At 39.1% G+C, this 20,667-nt stretch overlaps 1 protein-coding gene across 5 annotated transcripts in view; it reads left to right on the top strand.

The window, feature by feature from the left end:
- The window catches only part of ZNF385D (zinc finger protein 385D), a 962,333-nt gene that overhangs the window by 933,899 nt on the left and 7,767 nt on the right, over nucleotides 1-20,667 (top strand). For 4 of the 5 annotated variants that reach the window (XM_073803661.1, XM_073803660.1, XM_073803662.1 and 1 more), the window contains 2 exons: nucleotides 15,167-15,345; nucleotides 16,414-16,515. In XM_073803661.1, coding sequence (XP_073659762.1) covers nucleotides 15,167-15,345; nucleotides 16,414-16,515 — 281 coding nt within the window. The remainder of the gene's footprint in view (nucleotides 1-15,166; nucleotides 15,346-16,413; nucleotides 16,516-20,667) is intronic. The other variant, XM_073803659.1, reaches the window with a different exon arrangement.

A 20,667-nucleotide genomic window follows, 5' to 3' on the forward strand; every position in this document is an offset into this window, starting at 1 on the left:
CCGAATTTGTGTGTTTCTGGGGATGACCGTATAATGGAGAGTTCTACAAACTAATTTCCATGGAGCAGATGATGTGCTAATTTAGTATATACGAAATCTCAACAGTAACCACCTCCATTGTTTAGAATATAGACCAATGAAATATTATTTAGGGAAGAGTCCTTATCACTGACATTATTTAGAGTTACCAGATCATGGTGCTGGTGGAAAGCAGACCCCCTTTGGTTTTTTGTTTGTTTGTTTGTTTTTGTTTTTTTGCGGTACGCGGGCCTCTCACCGCTGTGGCCTCTCCCGTTGCGGAGCACAGGCTCCGGACGCGCAGGCCCAGCGGCCATGGCACACGGGCCCAGCCGCTCCGCGGCATGTGGGATCTTCCTGGACCGGGGCACGAACCCGTGTCCCCTGCATCGGCAGGCGGACTCCCAACCACTGCGCCACCAGGGAAGCCCCAGCGGGCCCCCCTTGTATAGTCCATTTAATCATTGTTCTCTAATTCTCTTTAAGGACCCCCTTCTTAGCTACGCACAGGGCAGACCACAATCACCACCCCACCCACTGCATCCTCCACTCACCCCCACCCTGTCAATATAACTTTAAAAGACTTCTCCAATTACTTCTTAGAGCCAGATATTAGGAAAATACTGTTAAGATCGGGCTGTGTTTTTCAGGAAACCAAGTTTGAATATCAATTTTGCTCAGAAGCAACCAGGATGCAGCATGGGGAGATGTGTCCTTTGCATTTGAATGTAATTCTAAGTGTTTCTTTTCTTTATCCTTTTAGAAATACATCATAGACATGGAATCAGGGCTATAGCACCGAGCAGAGAATTATGCACTTATGGTCTGTTCATGGGAAGCCTGCCACCTTCAAAACATGTTTTTCTCCTAATCTTGGAAAATGCATTTTTAAAAAAAATTTATTGAAGTATAGTTGATTTACAATGTTGTGTTAGTTTCAGGTGGGCAGCAAAAGTGAATCAGTTATACATATACATATATCCATTCTTCTTCAGATTATTTTCCCATATTGGTTATTACGGAATATTGAGTAGAGTTCACTGTGCGATACAGTAGGTCCTTATTGGTTATCTATTTTATATATAATGATGTGTATGTGTCAATCCCAATCTCCTAATTTCCCTTCCCATGCCGTTTCCCCTTTGGTAACCATAAGTTTGTTTTCAAAATCTATGAGTCTTTCTGTTTTGTAAATAACATTTGTATCATTTTTTAAAAATTAGACTCCACATGTGAGTGATATCATATGATATTTGTCTTTCCCTGTCTGACTTACTTCATGTGATTCACAAAACTGTTTAAGAGTGCTTGAAATACCCTGAGAGGACATACTCTTTTCGAGAGATCTGGAAGGCTCCTTTTATTTGTGTGTTATAGACATGTATTATAGAAGATATGTTTTGCCTTTTTCTTTAAAGAAATTCCCCCCAAACATCCTACTAGGTAATGCTTTGCTTAGCTATTTTTGATGATTTTCTCTATATAATTGAAAAAAACTTTGGAATGTTTTATAATTAGTCCTCATTACTAATTTGGGCAGATTTTTCTGGTAATGACTTAAAGTGGTAACATTTGATCATTTTCACTAAGCTCATTCCAGTTCTTCTATCCCTACACAGAGCTTATTTTTAAGTTCACTAAGTTTTAATATATAGAAATGACACGTTATCAAAGGATGGAATTTCTAAATTTTTGCCTAAACACAAAATCAGTGTTAAGAAGGAGAAGAGAAGATTGACTAAAATTTCTTGAGCATGTGGGTGTACCAGAAATAATGCTTAAGATAGAAAATGCATCTAATACGATACTTCAGTAGAGGAGATATTTTTTTTTCTATAGCTACAGACATTGAGGCACAAGTAAGTTGAAACTACTCAGCTGATGGAGGCAAATTCTGACTTATACCATTTCAGAGCCTGAGCTTATAAATCTCTTTCCAGAGAGTTTGCTGTGTTTGTTGATCTTTATAAATATCTAATACTTTGCTAATCTTCACTGATTGTCTACCATGTGTTGCTCATTGAGAATCTAAATTTGAGCAAAGCCCAGGAGTTGCCTCTTAGGAAGCCCTGGTCTAGTTTGTGCCTCTGTGTTCAGGAAGAGAATGGGTAAAGACTTGTTTCATCCAGAGATGTGTCCTTTCGTGTTTCAAGTAAAAAACTCATTTAAGCCAGTCAGCCATGGTGGCCCATGTTTATGGCCTTATTATTATTAAGGCCCAAAGATTATCTACCACTTCTCTTCAGCATCTTCTAGGGTAATGGTAAGACTTCAACTGGATGGGAAATACAGATACAGACTCTTCTATCACAAGTCTGCTGTTGCGCCTTCTTTAAACTTTCTACAAATGTTTAAAAAACCAATTCAGCCCCATAGGCCTCCATGTTATGCATGTTCCTGCAGGGCATACTTGAGCAGGAGAGCTGTACTGTCTAATATGATAACGACTAGCCTGAGACGGCTATTTAAATTTAAATTAATTACCTGTTCAGTTTCAGCTGCAGTAACCTTATATCAAGTGCTCAAGAGCGTCTCTGACTAAAGGCCACCATATTGGTAGGTACAAATCAAGAACATTTCCATCAGCAAAGAAGTTTCCATCAGAGAGTGGACTGGAGCTACAATTCTTTTTCCTTTTTTTTTTTTTAATTTTTATTGCAATATAGTTGATTTACCATGTTGTGTTAGTTTCAGGTGTACAGCCATGTGAATCAGTTACACATATATCTACTCTTATTTAGAGTCTTACAATTCTTTTGTTTTTTAACATCTTTATTGGAGTATAATTGTTTTACGTTGTTGTGTTAGTTACTGCCGTATAACACAGTGAATCACCTATGTGTATACATATATCCCCATATCCCCTCCCTCTTGTGTCTCCCTCCCACCCTCCCTATCCCACCCCTCTAGGTGGTCACAAAGCACCAAGCTGATCTCCCTGTGCTATGGTGGCTGCTTCCCACTATCTATCTATTTGACATTCGGTAATGTATATATGTCCATGCCACTCTCTCACTTCGTCCCAGCAAACCCTTCCCCCTCCCCATGTCCTCAAGTCCATTCTCTACATCTGCGTCTGTATTCCTGTCCTGCCCCTAGGTTCTTCAGAACCATTTTTTGTTTTTTTGGATTCAATATGTATGTGTTAGCATATGGTATTTGTTTTTCTCTTTCTGATTTACTTCACTCGTATGACAGACTCTAGGTCCATCCTTTCAGTACAGATAACTCAATTTCTTTTCTTTTTATGGCTGAGTAATATTCCATTGTATATATGTACCACATCTTCTTTATCCATTCATCGGTCGATGGACACTTAGGTTGCTTCCATGTCCTGGCTATTGTAAATAGAGCTGCAATGAACATTGTGGTACATGTCTCTTTTTGAATTATTGTTTTCTCAGGGTATATGCCCAGTAGTGGGATTGCTGGGTCATATGGTAGTTCTATTTTTAGTTTTGTAAGGAACCTCCATACTGTTCTCCATAGTGGCTGTATCCATTTACATTCCCACCAACAGTGCAAGAGGGTTCCCTTTTCTTCACACCCTCTCCAGCATTTATTGTTTGTAGATTATTTGATGATGGCCATTCTGAATGGTGTGAGGTTTGCATTTCTCTAATAATTAGTGATGTTGAGCATCCTTTCATGTGTTTCTTGGCAATCTGTATATCTTCTTTGAAGAAATGTCTATTTAGGTTTTCTGCCCATTTTTGGATTGGGTTGTTTGTTTTTAGGTTATTGAGCTGCATGAGCTGCTTGTATATTTTGGAGATTAATCCTTTGTCAGTTGCTTCATTTGTTACTATTTTCGCCCATTCTGAGGGTTGTGTTTTCATCTTGTTTATGGTTTCCTTTGCTGTGCAAAAGCTTTTAAGTTTTATTAGGTCCCATTTGTTTATTTTTGTTTTTATTTCCATTTCTCTAGGAGGTGGGTCAAAAAGGATCTTGCTGTGATTTATGTCATAGAGTGTTCTGCCTACGTTTTCCTCTAAGAGTTTGATAGTGTCTGGCCTTACATTTAGGTATTTAATCCATTTTGAGTTTATTTTTGTATACGGTATTAGGAAGTGTTCTAATTTCATTCTTTTACATGTAGCTGTCCAGTTTTCCCAGCACCACTTATTGAAGAGGTTGCCCTTTCTCCATTGTATACTCTTGCCTCCTTTGTCAAAGATAAGGTGACCAAGTGTGTGTGGGTTTATCTCTGGGCTTTCTATCCTGTTGCATTCATTTATATTTCTATTTTTGTGCCAGTACCATGCTCTCTTGATTACTGTAGCTTTGTAGTATAGTGAGAAGTCAAGGAGTCTGATTCTTCCATCTCTTTTTCTCTTTCTCAAGATTGCACTGGCTATTCGGGATCTTTTGTGTTTCCATACAAATTGTGAAAATTTTTTGTTCTAGATGTGTAAAATGCCATTGGTAGTTTGATAGGGATTGCATTGAATCTGTAGATTGCTTTGGGTAGTATAGTCATTTTCACAATGTTGCTTCTTCCAATCAAAGAACATGGTATATCTCTCCATCTGTTTGTATCCTCTTTAATTTCTTTCATCAGTGTCTTATAGTTTTGTGCATACAGGTCTTTTGTCTCCTTGCGAAGGTTTATTCCTAGGTATTTTATTCTTTTTGTTGCAGTGGTAAATGGGAGTGTTTCCTTAATTTGTCTTTCAAATTTTTCGTTGTTAGTGTACAGGAACACAAGAGATTTCCGTGCATTAATTTTGTATCCTGCTACTTTACCGAAATCATTGATTAGCTCTGGTAGTTTTCTGGTAGCATCTTTAGGATTCTCTATGTATAGTATCATGTCATCTGCAAACAGTGACAGTTTTACTTCTTTTCCAATTTTGACTCCTTTTATTTCTTTTTCTTCTCTGATTGCTGTGGCTAAAACTTCCAAAACTATGTTGAATAATAGCGGTGAGAGTGGGAAACCGTGTGTTGTTCCTGATCTTAGTGGAAAGATGTTTGCTGTGGGTTTGTCATATATGGCCTTTATTATGTTGAGGTAAGTTCCCTCTATGCCTACTTTCTGGAGAGTTCTTATCATAAATGGATGTTGAATTTGTTGAAAGCTTTTTCTGCATCTATTGAGATTATCATATGGTTTTTATCCTTCAATTTGTTAATATGGTGTATCATATTGATTGATTTGGATATATTGAAAAATCTTTGCATTCCTGTGATAAACCCCACTTGATCATGGTGTATGATCCTTTCAATGTGCTGTTGGATTCTGTTTACTAGTATTTTGTTGAGGATTTTTACATCTATATTCATCAGTGTTATTGGCCTGTAGTTTTCTTTCTTTGTAATATCTTTTTTTTGGTTTTGGTATCAGGATGATGTTGTCCTCATAAAATGAGTTTGGGAATGTTCCTCCCTGTCCTATACTTTGGAAGATTTTGAGAAGGATAGGTGTTAGCTCTTCTCTAAATGTTTGATAGAATTCACCTGTGAAGCCATCTGGTCTTGGGCTTTTGTTTGTTGGAAGATTTTTAATCACAGTTTCAATTTCAGTGCTTGTGATTGGTCTGTTCATATTTTCTATTTCTTCCTGGTTCAGTCTCAGAACGTTGTGCATCTCTAAGAACTTGTCCATTTCTTCCAGGTTGTCCATTTTATCAGCATATGGTTGCTTGTAGTAATGTCTTATGATCCTTTGTATTTCTGCAGTGTCAGTTGTTACTTCTCCTTTTTTCATTTCTAATTCTATTGATTTGAGTCTTCTCCCTTTTTTTTGATGAGTCTGGCTAATGGTTTATCAATTTTGTTTATCTTCTCAAAGAACCACCTTTTAGTTTTATTGATCTTTGCTATAGTTTTCTTCATTTCTTTTTCATTTATTTCTGATCTGATAGTTATGATTTTTTTCCTTCTGCTAACTTTGGGGTTCTTTTGTTCTTCTTTCTCTAATTGCTTAAGTGTAAGGATAGTTTATTTATTTGAGATTATTCTTGATTCTTGAGGTAGGGTTTTATTCCTATATACTTCCCTCATAGAACTGCTTTTGCTGCATCCCATAGGTTTTGTGTCATTGTGTTTTCATGGTCATTTGTTTCTAGGTATTTTTTTATTTCTTCTTTGATTTCTTCAGTGATCTCTTGGTTATTTAGTAATGTATTGTTTAGCCTCCATGTGTCTGTAATTTTTATATTTTTTTTCCTGTAATTGATATCTAGTCTCATAGCATTGTTGTCAGAAAAGATACTTGATATGATTTCAATTTTCTTAAATTTACCAAGGCTTGATTTGTGACCCAAAGTATGATCTATCCGGAAGAATGTTCCATGAGCACTTGAGAAGAAAGTATATTCTGTTGTTTTTGGATGGAATGTCCTATAAATATCAATTAAGTCCATCTTGTTTAATGTATCATGTAAAGCTTGTGTTAACTTATTTATTTTCATTTTGGTTGATCTGTCCATTGGTGAAAATGGGGTGTTAAAGTCCCCTACTATGAATGTGTTACTGTTGATTTCCCCTTTTATGGCTGTTAGTGTTTGCCTTATGTATTGAGGTGCTTCTATGTTGGCTGCATAAATATTTCAATTGTTATATCTTCTTCTTGGATTGATCCCTTGATATTTATGTAGTGTCCTTCTTTGTCTCTTGTAATAGTCTTAATTTAAAGTCTATATTGTCTGATATGAGAATTGCTACTCCAGCTTTCTTTTGATTTCCATTTGCATGCAATATCTTTTTCCATCCCCTCACTTTCAGTCTGTATGTGTCCTTAGGTCTGAAGTGTGTCTCTTGTAAACAGTATATATACAGGTCTTGTTTTTGTATACATTCAGCCAGTCTATGTCTTTTGGTTGGAGCATTTAATCCATTTACATTTAAGGTAATTATTGATATGTATGTTCCTATTACTATTTTCTTAATTGTTTTGGGTTTGTTATTGTAGGTCTTTTCCTTGTCTTGTGTTTCCTGCGTAGAGAAGTTCCTTTAGCATTTGTTGTAAAGCTGGTTTGGTGGTGCTGAATTCTCTTAACTTTTGCTTATCTGTAAAGGTTTTAATTTCTCCATCAAATCTGCATGAGATCCTTGCTGGGTATAGTAATCTTGGTTGTAGGTTTTTCCCTTTCATCACTTTAAATATGTCCTGCCACTCCCTTCTGGCTTGCAGAGTTTCTGCTGAAAGATCAGCTGTTCACCTTATGGGGATTCCCTTGTGTGTTATTTGTTGCTTTTCCCTTGCTTCTTTTAGTATTTTTCTTTGTATTTAATTTTTGATAGTTTGATTAATACGTGTCTTGGCGTGTTTCCCCTTGGATTTATCCTGTATGGGACTCTCTGCACTTCCTGAACTTGATTGACTATTTCTTTTCCCATATTAGGGAAGTTTTCTACTATAATCTCTTAAAATATTTTCTCAGTCCCTTCCTATTTCTCTTCTTCTGGGACCCCTATAATTCGAATGTTGGTGCATTTAATGTTGTCCCAGAGGTCTCTGAGACTGTCCTCAATTCTTTCCTTTTTTTTTTTTCTTTATTCTGCTCTGTGGTAGTTATTTCCACTATTTTATCTTCCAGGTCACTTTTCCGTTCTTCTGCCTCAGTTATTCTGCTCTTGATTCCTTCTAGCGAATTTTAAATTTCATTTATTGTGTTGTTCATCATTGTTTGTTTGCTCTTTAGCTCTTCTAGGTCCTTGTTAAACATTTCTTGTATTTTGTCCATTCTATTTCCAAGATTTTGGATCATCTTTACTATTATTACTCTGAATTCTTTTTCAGGTATACTGCCTATTTCCTCTTCATTTATTTGGTCTGGTGGGTTTTTACCTTGCTCCTTCATCTGCTGTGTATTTCTCTGTCTTCTCATTTTGCCTCTCTTACGGTCTTTGGGGTCTCCTTTTTGCAAGCTGCAAGTTCGTAATTCCCGTTGTTTTGGGGATCTTCCCCCAGTGGCTAAAGTTGTTTCAGTGGGTTGTGTACGCTTCCTGGTAGAGGGGACTGGTGCCTATTTTCTGGTGGATGAAGCTGAATCTCGTCTTCCTGGTGGGCAGGACCACATCCGGTAATGTGTTTTGGGTTGTCTGTGAACTTATTGTGGTCTTTGGCAGCCTCTCTGCTAATGGTTGGGGTTGTGTTCCTGTCTTGTTAGTTGTTTGACATGGGGTGTCCAGCACTGCAGCTTGCTGGTCATTGGGTGGAGCTGGGTCTTAGCATTGAGACGGAAATCTCTGGGAGACCTCTCACTCTCACTGATTGATATTACTTGGGGCCAAGAGGTCTCTGGTGGTCCAGTGTCCTGAACTCGGCTCTCTCACCTCAGAGGCTCAGGCCTGACCCCTGGCTGGAGTACCAAGATGCTGTCAGCCGCATGGCAGTGAAATGTGGCTGTCTCCATTATGAAGTCAGATTATAAGGGTCTACAATAGCTGTTCAGCTACAACAACAGGCTGACTTGGAAGCACTTTGTCTACGAGGCTCTCTCCAGCAGCTGGTGGCTAAAAGAGTAGGTCTCTGTGTGTGCTGCCAGAACCTTACACGTTTATATAGAGGTCTTCACTGGTTTCAGTCACGGATTTGGTACAGATGGTCCCAAGAACATCTTACTCTCTCAAGGCTGTGTGCTTGAAACTGCTCCTAAGCCTGAGGGTCTACAAGCTGAAGGAAGATGAGACTGCCCAGGGTGGCCTGAAAGCCGTGATTCTTGCCACGAACCCTGCTGTTGCTGTCATGGAATCCAGCTTCCCCCGCTGCTCTGCCATCAGTTTTCAGTGAAGCTTTCTCTCTGTGCTGATGAGATTCCTGCTACTTGACTTGCCCAAAGCCATAGAGCCCTTAAATGTTGGGGCTGTGATGCAAACCCAGCCAATCTGGCTCCAAGGTCGGTGTCACCTCACCCTAAATGCCTCACCCCTGTGAGCCACCTCCTCAGACCTGCACTGCCACAGGAAGAGTCACCTGCATTCTTACAATTTTTAAATAATGTACTTTGGGGTTTGCAACATGGGTGATTTGGGATATATTACCTAATAGAAAAATGTTATGTAGCTGTGAGCATTCAGGGTTTAGTTATTTCGTGTTTGGTGACATCTCACGGGTGAACAACCAGAATAAGTGATTTCAGAGTTGTGTTGAGATATGTTTTCTTGCTGTGTACTTTTACGTGCTGTGCTTCTTAGGAGTGGTTTCATGCGCAAACCAAGTAGAATGTTCAACCTACATTATTTTTTCTACTCGAGCCTAATATAATGTCACTGATATTTAGAACATTTCAGGAAGTTTGCACATGAAACTGTTTCCCTATTGAGGGCATGCGGCTTGAAGGTGAAAAGTGGGAGGGCTTTTGCTTTTCACCTTATACTTTTCTGTGCTCTTTGAATTTTCTAACAAAGTGTTACTTTCATTTAAAAAAGTGAAAACTGAACTAGTTACACAAAAAGTAAGCAAAAACACTGCTTTTATAAATAACTAAGACAACATCATATCTGTTATACTATGGGAGTGTCTAATTTTTCCATTTATTGAGTGTTTATTATGTGAAAACCTTTTTGCCGGGTTCTCTTGGTTAATGGCTATGAAAGCAATGGAGCATTTTTCCATGCTTTTAAGGGCCTTGTTTCTAAGTAGCAGAGATGGGTGCAAATAAGGATTGTTAAGTGCATGTCTAAAGCAGCACAGGAAATCCTCCATCCTCCTTGTAGTCCATTGTTATAGGTAAAAGAGGCTTTCTGGATGCCTGAAAATTCTCATGTGCTGGTATGTCCAGGGTTACTGCCGTATCAATTCCACATGTTTATCTCCCCATCAAACCCAGCCAGTGCTCCGCTTACTGGTTCCCAGGGTCTGCAGAGCTCTTTCCTGAGCTGTCTTTGGACACCGAGTCCATCCCCACTGGTGCTGTGTGGCTTGCCTCCCCTTCTGTTCCCACTTCGTAGCTCTTCCTCAGAAGACGTTTCTGATGCTAAAAGCAAAGTTCTCCTCTCCTCTGTTTCCCTTGTGTCTACTTTCACCTCTGCCATTTGGACTTGGGATGCATTACTGATGAGTCAACAAATTACTTTCAACCAGGGAGCTAACAGAAATAACACAATTTTTTACTCATTTGGGGCATTCCTTGGTCACCTGATACCGTGGATGCCATTCTGGGTGCTTACTGTTTGTTGATATGCTGATAAAACAAACCAAAGATTTCATTTCAAAGACAAAATAAAATTAAGATTGACATGGAAAATGCATAGTATATATGAGGTCAGGGTAATAAAAGGTTAATTTGACATTTAGAGGATTAAAAACAAGAGAGAACATGGAAGCTCTTGATGCCAATTATACCCTTCAGGTGTAGAGATTCAAAACAACTTTCTTTCCTTAGGACACACAGAGTCGGACTATAATGCCATTTTACTGAATGTTATAAATAAACACATCAAAACACACCTTTGGGGCTTCCCTGGTGGCGCAGTGGTTGAGAGTCCGCCTGCCGATGCAGGGGACACGGGTTTGTGCCCCGGTCCGGGGAGATCCCACATGCCGCGGAGCGGCTGGGCCCGTGAGCCATGGCCGCTGGGCCTGCGCGTCCGGAGCCCGTGCTCCACAATGGGAGAGGCCACAACAGTGAGAGGCCCAAGTACCGAAAAAAAAACAAAAAACAAAAAAAAACACCTTTGCATTTTGCTGTTTGTATGGAGGCTGACCACTTTCCTGCCCATGTATCTATAAGCTGGAATCATCTGAACTTGTCAATGAGAAGGTAACTAAACGATCACTGGCAGTCACGTGGGTTTGCTAAGGGTCTAGTCTAACACTATTAAATCTCATCTCATGGACATTCTGGAAAATTGAACTTTAAGGCATTGAAATGTATTTTATAGAAAGGTGAATTTTGCAGACTCTACCAGGATACATTTCCCTATAAAATGAATCTCTCTGAAACTTCCTTTGTACTGTTTAGACAGTTAATCTGATAGCTTGACTTGAGGCTTAAAAATAGCCGTATTTTGTACCTATAATACTCCTTATGAAAATCTATCCTAAGGAAATAACCTTAGGATAGAGTTTAAAAGATTAACAAGTAGGATGTTCATTACACAATAATTATACAGGGAAAAAAAAGAAAATAATCCAAATGTCTAATATTAGATAAGTGGTTAAATATATAACGTTCATGTATTGTAAGCCTATGCTGTCATTAAAAATCATGTGCATTTTTAAAAGTATGTATAAGTCCAAGGGAAGTTCTATACAAAATTACTTTAACTAAGTTATCCAGACTTTTTAAAATGCGCATATACCAATGGAAAATAAAAGACTGGTACATGATGACCACCATTAATATTTTGATATGCTTCTCCTTGATGGAATTCTGGGGTTTTTTCCATTTTAAAGAAATTTCCCCAATTTTCCTGATGACCTAAAGAATGATTGATTTAATTTTAAAAAGTCATTTGCCAGTTTTCTTGCTCACCCACCTTTCCTTTATGCCAGTACCTAACTTAAGAGCCATCTAAAAACGGAAGTTGCAAAGATGATGAGGAATTAAAGGGAGGGCTAGCCTCTATTCACTCTGCAGCACATATTATTTTGATTTTTGCAAATACAATATCTTGACCCAAGGCAATCAAAAGCAAACAAATAAAAAAAGCAAACAAAATCAGTATTTCTAGGAGCACGATGACTTGCTGCATTTAAACTGTGGTTGGAGAACGGCTTCACATTTCAGGAATCATGGAAGCTTCAAACGAATGTCATTATCAGTGATGGCCTTTTAAAAGCGATGGGAAGAAAATAGTCCATTTAAAGTACAGAAGCAGCTTTGCAATGGCCCTACTGTGCAATCACAGGGGAAGGCACAAGCCTTGCAAGATGTTTACACATTGTTGGAATCTGAGGTATTCAAACCTGCCATCACAAAGCCACTGTCATTTATTATAGCATCCTGGTTCCGGGTACTCTGCTGAGCAGAAAGGAGCATTACAAGAAAACAAGGGGAACGGGGATTTGAAAGACTCAAATTAAAATCCGAGTTTAGAAAAGACTTCATTAACAAAATAGAAAAATTAAAGGTACTATGAGAGATTCCTGTGTCACTGGAATTCAGCTAGCTCAGACATCCTTAGTGGATTTCTAGCTAAATCCCCATAGCTCTAAGGACTTAATTAGAAATCCACTTTCTACCTGCCAGTAACTTCAAGTAGTGTTTGCTTTGTGAGCTGGGCAAGTAACTTAACCTTTCTGAGTCTCAGTTTGTTATCTGAGTGCATGATAATAGCACCTAAACTCGTGGGTGGCTAAGAGCAGGTAAATAATTTATCACAATATGTGCAATGTTTAAAAAATAAAATAAGTATCAGTTCTCCTAATAGTCACTATTTTAGAGTATTCATGCACATCTGATCTCTCAAAAATATAAATGCTTGAAAATTAAGAGTAGTACATCTCTCCTTAATTGTAGCTGTACTTGAAGGAAAAACAGCTACCTTTACAGGCTGTTCAAGCTTTAAGATCTTATAAAATGATCTAATATCTATTTAATTATGACTGACAAGCTGCTACTAGATGCAGGAGGTTACATTGCACAAACGTTCCACTGTACGTGATGATGAATAGTAACCCCAGAGTCAAAGCTATTAGCTGAAGTTTTTCACCCAATCTCAGCACAATTTTAACCACATGTGTTTGGTGTGTGTGTGTGTGTGCATGTGTGTGTAAGGCATGCATGAGTGTGTATATTTAACTTTCCTATCTTTACTAGCTTTTGTGGAGAGACTACACTGAAATAATAATGCTAATGACACAGTGATTTTTCTGAGGTTGGGTAATTCTCCAATGCTCACGTATCTTCTGTTTCTTTCCTTCCCCTAGGGACAGGACATAGGTGGGTCTTAGCTTGCCAGAGATAATATGGAGAATGTCTGTTTTCTGGATTTTTACTTACTGTTGCTATTGGTAGCAACTTAGTATTGGGAGCAACTTTTTTGAATTTCTTCTCCTCCTAACCCACCTGTCACTCAATCCTGAGGCAAGCCACCCACGCCTGACTGTTTTTCGTCCTCCCAGGCAAGATGAAGTACTTCCATATCAGTGAATAGGTAGAAACAGTTTTCTGAACCATTCTGGTTGCCACTATCAAACGCCGGCTCAAATCACATAGGATATTAACCAGAGTGAGTCAAGGGGCCTTCAAGAAAGTCAGGATGAGGGGCTTCCCTGGTGGCGCAGTGGTTGCGAGTCCGCCTGCCGATGCAGGGGACACGGGTTCGTGCCCCGGTCCGGGAGGATCCCACATGCCGCGGAGCGGCTGGGCCCGCGAGCCATGGCCGTTGAGCCAGCGCGTCTGGAGCCTGTGCTCCGCAACGGGAGAGGCCACGACAGTGAGACGCCCGCGTACCGCAAAAAAAAATGAAGTCAGGATGAGAATTTGTCTCTTACTGACTGCTACTTAGACATTCCTAAGCCACAGCGGCCCCAGGAAAGCTTCTCAGTTTGACTATAGAGGTTGCATGGGAAAAAAATATTTTGATAAAATCACCTGTTTGGATAGAGAAGGTTGGATAACCCTCTACTCACATAGTGGCACAAAAGCTTCGAATTTGTAGGAAGATGGTATAAATGAAGGTAGGAGAAAACAATGTGTGTGTGTGTGTGTGTGTGTGTGTGTGTGTGTGTGTGTGTGTATGTATATACTCATTCATTAATTATTTGTGTAGGTATGTATTGCTCACCAGAACATTGCTTGCCCTACTCTCATTTATGGTATCTTCATACAAAGCAGAAAGCATTAGGTCACTATATTGCAGTGGACATGGGTGAAAGTGAACCCCGGGGCAGCCTCACTGCTACCACCACCACTACCGCATGGTTCTTTGACTCCGTATTTCAGCCTCTCCCGTCTTCTCACAAAACGTTGACTTTTTTCTCTCTCCTTAATATGTTGAGATATGAACATTTTCATTGCTGTGCATAAGAAAATGAGATTCAAAGTGGGGAACCTAAGTGGTAAAAATATGCATTTTTTAATATTGGACTCAGTAAAGGTATCATTTTAAAGAGAGAAACGTATGGCTCTAAACCTGTTCCGTGTGTGCATTGTCTCTTATTGAAGACATGGGTGATTGACACGGAGCTGGAGGGCCCTCAGCATCTTTTCTTCATTGATATGGAATGATTCTGAGAGGCAGGCCCAAGAACCAGAAGTTAAGAATTTCTCTTTTTTTCTATGCTTCCAGAACTGATAACAATCTAATAAATACAATTAGGAAGGTAAAACCCCTAAATCAGGATTTAGAAAACCAGAATGGCAGAAAGGACATCAATGATTACAAGAGAAAATTTCATAGCAAAAACATATGGCTAAATGAGAAAAGTAAAGAATACTTATCAACTCCAAGGAGAAGGAAATTGTGAGCAAAGTTTTTGAAAGCAAACTGCTATCCTGAATTTTATTGTTTAAAAAAAGCAAATCTTGATAAGTAGAATTACATTAGTTATGTGGGACAGCCAAAAGATGTGACTGGTTTAATAAAAAGAAGGGTTTCTTTACAGTGTATCTGCTTAGCCGGTGAATCCCCCCGTTTTTTACTCATTTGTTTATATTTGAAATTTCATAGCCAATCAGTGTGAACTTTGCTATTCTAATAGGACTTTTTTTTCCAGAGTCATTGAGATCTCTATACAATTACTCTCCCTCTTTGATCCTAAACCCCATAGCCAGGAAAGCTTGTTTGTATTCTATTTAGAAAGTGGGCATTTAATTAGTGCCACTTCTGTAAACACACCGTGTTTAAACTGATTACACTTGTTACACCTCACCTCCAACTACACCTGTAGCAACTAAATCACTCTTCCTCATCAGCTATCATTTATGTCTCGTTAGCATCAAGAGGAAATGAAAAGAAGTCACACCCATTTAATTTCATCTCAGGACTTTTAAGTTTAGTTCCTGTACTGATGGTGCTTATTTGTAAAACAGGACATTATAAAAAGATGAGTGATTAAGTCATGTTATATAAGGTGATCAGAGCACATTGTTACAGTTTTCTATGTCATAAGCATATTTCAAGCATAATCCCTGGAAGAACTGCATTCAAACTCGGCATCACATCATGTTGTGTTGTTGTATCGTTTCCTGGAGGAGATTACTAACTAAGATTTTCCCCCTCTTTTTTCTTTTCTGAATATTCCTGGCAGGTACTAAGCACAAAACGATGCTAGAAGCTCGGAACGGCAGTGGGACTATCAAAGCCTTCCCTAGGGTAGGTGTGAAAGGCAAAGGACCAGTGAATAAGGGGAATACAGGCCTGCAGAACAAAACGTTTCACTGTGAAATCTGTGATGTGCACGTCAACTCGGAAACACAGCTTAAACAGGTAGGCGGTACCCATTCTAGAAGTGAAAACAGATGGGGGTCATGCACGAGCAGACTGTGTGCTTCCTCTGTTCCCTTTCTTTTCTGTTTTTCTCTCCCATCCAACCATCTATCCATCCATCCATCCATCCATCCATCCATCCGTCCATCCATCCATCCACTTAGCTTCTTATTCACTCTCCTTATTTATTTATGCATATTTTGGTGGGTTAAAGGAATACTAAAATGTAATGGCTTCTAAGATCTTTCCGAAATTGCCTGAAGTGAGTCTGTGCTATTTTTGTGTATGAAGAGTGGGAGGAAAGGGGGTAGTAGATCTTTTCTTTACCAGGTTTCCCACTCAAAAGTGTTGATTTCCTTTAAAGGTCAAATTTCAATGTTCCATTTTTACTTGTTTAGATATTTACATGCTACCACTAATTTTATGCTGTGCTCTTCTTTTCTTTTATGTACTCTATTACATGGTGGTGTACTGTATTTCTAAATCCTGCAGCCACCTGCTAACAAGATGACTAATCCTGTTGCATTCACTTTTACTCTGAATAGCCTTCCAAAGAGATCAGTTCTACGTTTGTAGTTGAAGTCCCAGCCCTCATATAGTGTTGTGTTTTATATGCATACGTACATTCTTGCACTGATTTTTACACACCTTAGTTATTTATCTTTAGAATTTAAGGGGTTGACATTTGGCTGTACAAATGTGAGGATAAATATTAATATGGAAATAAATTCATGCCCGCCTGGCCATCTTTGTTTATTTGCACATAAAATTCCTTCAGACATTTATTTCCTTTGTAAATGTCCATAAAACGAGATCTGTGCAGTAATAAGGAAAAATGCTGGGAAAAAGAAGACCCTGCTATTTGTTTAAAATAGACTAAAACGGCTAGCACAAAGGTATCTCTCCTCAAAGCATCAGCGTCTGAGGACAAAAGTGCACGCTCTTGTATTTTTGTCTTTCTTCAACTTGCATGAAATAATTAATATCCTGCCCCAGGTTAAAACAATATTTATGAAGGGTTTGGGGGATAATTTTTTTAAAGCTGTCATTTTTAATTGCTTTTAATAGCATATTAGCAGTAGAAGGCACAAAGACAGAGCTGCTGGGAAGCCCCCGAAACCTAAATACAGTCCTTACAACAAACTGCAGAAGGCAGCACATCCGCTGGGGGTGAGTGTCCTTTTTGCTTCCCAATAGAGAGTAGCCTTTCTTTCTTTTTTTTTATTTAATAAATTTATTTATTTGTCTATATTTTATTTTTGGCTGCATTGGGTCTTCGTTGCTGCACACAGGCTTTCTCTAGTTGTGGTGAGCGGGGGCTACTCATGGTTGCGGAACGTGGGCTTCTCACTGCGGTGGCCTCTCTTGTTGTGGAGCATGGGCTCTAGGTGCCCGGGCTTCAGTAGTTGTGGCACGCAGGCTCAGTAGTTGTGGCACACGGGCTTCATTGCTCCGTGGCATGTGGGATCTTCCCGGACCAGGGCTCCAAACCGTGTCCCCTGCATTGGCAGGAGGATCCTTAGCCACTGTACCACTAGGGAAGCCTGAGAATAGCCTTTCATGTCCTGCAGTCTACTCACTGAACTTGGATTTTTTTTTGTCAGTTACTAAATGAAATGAATGGAAGATACCTAAGTAAAGACAAACAATTGATTTGAAAGTCCAACTCCTACTCCACCAACAGAATCATTGGTTTCGTGAGTTGTTTGAGTGTTTTGTCACCATTAGCCAAAGTCCGACGTCTTATCTTTTCAGTTGGGCACAGGTTTACAGCAGAGCATGGGGGTAGGAGGAAAACCAAACTCTTTTGTGTCAGGTAGGTAATCGCATGAAATCTGGACTTGAGGTTAGTGGATACTATTAGGAAAAGGTCGGTGAAAACAAATTCTTGCATCTCCTTTTTAAGGTCTTCAGGAGACAAAGCACCAGTATTGTTGATTCTCTCAACAATTTTGTCTTTTGAATAACACACTCTCAAAGACATGGCTCCTTTTAAAAATTATTCACCTAAGGACACTATCTAAGGCCTGGGAAATATTTCCTGAGACATGCCCTCTTGTTTTAGATTAGTAAACATATTAGTACTGATGTCCTGGCCTAGAATTTTTGTAGGATTTTAAGGGAAGTCTGTAAACCTCCTGAAATCTTAAGCTAATATTTATAAGCATATGCTTTTGTTCTGGTTGAAATGACGATAGCTTACATCTAAGAGACCCAGGGCTCTGCATTGTTTAGCTGTAATAAACCATAACTGTGTGCATAAAAAAATTAAGATGAAGAACAATTGATCTACAGTATGTGCTGAATTATGCATTTTGAAATCTGTTTTCTTCAAAATAGATCTTATTAATAATCAGTGCTACTGTGTGCTGCTGACACGTGAAAATACAGTTAAAGGAAAACTGTAGTCATCCATTATGAGACCTCAGAATGAGTTGACCCAATTAATTTTGTAGCATCACCCATTTTTATGCAAATGAAGTCATTTTACTCTCTTGCATAGAATCAATTTTAGCTGCATTGAGTGGCTGTGAATTCTGCATGGAACTGATGTTTCAGCACCACTAGTCATAACCTGAGTGCTTTTTCTGACCTACGTAGATGAAGCTTTCAACAATCAAGTGAATGGTTCTTAAATAAACAGAGAAGTCAAATTGTGTTAATGTTAGCTTCCAAACCTCCTGTTTAACTGTCACTGTTACTATTTCCATAAACGGGACCATTCACTTCCTGAGAACAGCCATCTTACTAATGCTACTAGTCAGAGAATGAACTGATTTTATATAGTAGGTTTGAGAGAATGTTGCTACCAATGAAAGCAAAACACGTCAAACTTTTAGGGAAGATAAGTTTTCTTTGCTTCTTTATTGAAAGTGGAATTTCATTATTTTTATAATGTCTCTTGTTGGTACTCACATCTTACTAGGATACTCACTTGACATACTTGCATAGTCTAATAGTAGCTGACAGCATTAATTAATCTCTCTTTAAAAATGTCTATACCCTGCTAGTTAAAATGTGTGTAAAGAGTGCAGTAAAAAATTCCCTGTTTTTTCTCAAGATGAATACTTTCCACACGAAGTATATTTATCACAAAAATAAAATAGAGAGCTGGAACTCCTGACTTGGGGTCTCTTCCCTCCGCCATCACTAAACTGCCCTGGAGCCCAAAGGGAGGGTGGCCTCACTGAGGCTGCCAGCTCTGGAAGGGCCCCAGCAGCCAAAGCTGCAGCAGTCCTGGGGACCATGGGCCGGATCACTCATCCTGGGGTAAGCCAGCTGCCATGTCATGAGGACACTCAAGCAGCCCTAAGGAGAGATCCATGTAACAATGAACTGAGGCCTCCTACCTAGAGTCACATGACCGTGTAGATGACAGGCTTTTGGCACTCCAGCCAGGCATGAGGGCTGTACCTCTGAGGTGGGAGAGCCAAGTTCAGGACAGTGGTCCACAAGAGACCTCCCAGCTCCACATAATATCAAATGACGAAAATCTCCCAGAGATCTCCATCTTGACACCAAGACCCAGCTCCACTCAACGACCAGCAAGTTACAGTGCTGGACACCCTATGCCAAACAACTAGCAAGACAGGAACACAAACCCATCCTTTAGCACAGAGGCTGTCTAAAATCATAAAAAAGCCACAGACACCCCAAAACACACCACCAGACATGGACCCGCCCACCAGAAAGACAAGATCCAGCCTTATCCACCAGAACACAGGCACTAGTCCCCTCCACCAGGAAGCCAACACAACCCACTGAACCAATCTTAGCCACTGGGGACAGACACCAAAAACAATGGGAACTAGGAACCTGCAGCCTGCAAAAAGGAGACCCCCAAACACAGTAAGTTAAGCAAAATGAGAAGACAGAAAAACACACAGCAGACAAAGGAGCAACATAAAAACCCACCAGACCTAACAAAAGAAGAGGAAATAGGCAGTCTTCCTGAAAAAGAATTCAGAATAATGATAGTAAAGATGATCCAAAATCTTGGAAATAGAATGGACAAAATACAAGAAATGTTTAACAAGGACTTAGGAGAATTAAAGAGCAAACAAACAGTGATGAACAACACAATAAATGAAATTAAAAATTCTCTAGAAGGGATCAATAGCAGAATAACTGAGGCAGAAGAAAGATAAGTGACCTGGAAGATAAAATAGTGGAAATGACTACTGCAGAGAAAATAAAGAAAAAAGAATGAAGAGAATTGAGGACAGTCTCAGAGACATCTGGAACAACATTAAACGCACCAACATTCAAATTATAGGGCTCTCAGAGGAAGAAGAGAAAAAGAAAGGGACTGAGAAAATATTTCAAGAGATTATAGTTGAAAACGTCCCTAATATGGGAAAGGAAATAGTTAATCAAGTCTAGAAAGTGCAGAGAGTCCCATACAGGATAAATCCAAGGAGAAACATGCCAAGACACATATTAATCAAACTATCAAAAATTAAATACAAAGAAAAAATATTAAAAGCAGCAAGGGAAAAACATCAAATAACACACAAGGGAATCCCCATAAGGTTAACAGCTGATCTTTCAGCAGAAACTCTGCAAGCCAGAAGGGACAGGCAGGACATATTTAAAGTGACGAAAGGGGAAAACCTACAATCAAGATTACTCTGCCCAGCAAGGACCTCATGCAGATTTGACTGAGAAATTGAAACCTTAACAGACAAGCAAAGCTAAGAGAATTCAGCATCACCAAACCAGCTTTACAACAAATGCTAAAGGAACTTCTCTAAACAGAAAACACAAGAGAAGTAAAAGACCTACAATAACAAACCCAAAACAATTAAGAAAATGGTAATAGGAACATACATATCAATAATTACCTTAAATGTAAATGGATTAATTACTCCCAACAAAAGACATAGAATGGCTAAATGGATACAAAAACAAGACCAGTATATATGCTGCCTACAAGAGACCCACCTCAGACCTAAGGACACATACAGACTGAAAGTGAGGGGATGGAAAAAGATATTCCATGCAAATGGAAATCAAAAGAAAACTGGAGTAGAAATTCTCATATCAGACAAAATAGACTTCAAAACAAAGACTATTACGAGAGACAAAGAAGGACACTACATAAATATCAAGGGATCAATCCAAGAAGAAGATATAACAACTGTAATTATTTCTGCACCCAACATAGGAGCACCTCAATACATAAGGCAAATACTAACAGCCATAAAAGGGGAAATCGACAGTAACACAATCATAGTAGGGGACTTTAACACCCCACTTTCACCATTGGACAGATCACCCAAAATGAAATTAAATAAGGAAACAGAAGCTTTAAATGATACA

Source organism: Tursiops truncatus, chromosome 4 (assembly GCF_011762595.2).
Source record: "Tursiops truncatus isolate mTurTru1 chromosome 4, mTurTru1.mat.Y, whole genome shotgun sequence".
NCBI lineage: Eukaryota > Metazoa > Chordata > Mammalia > Artiodactyla > Delphinidae > Tursiops > Tursiops truncatus.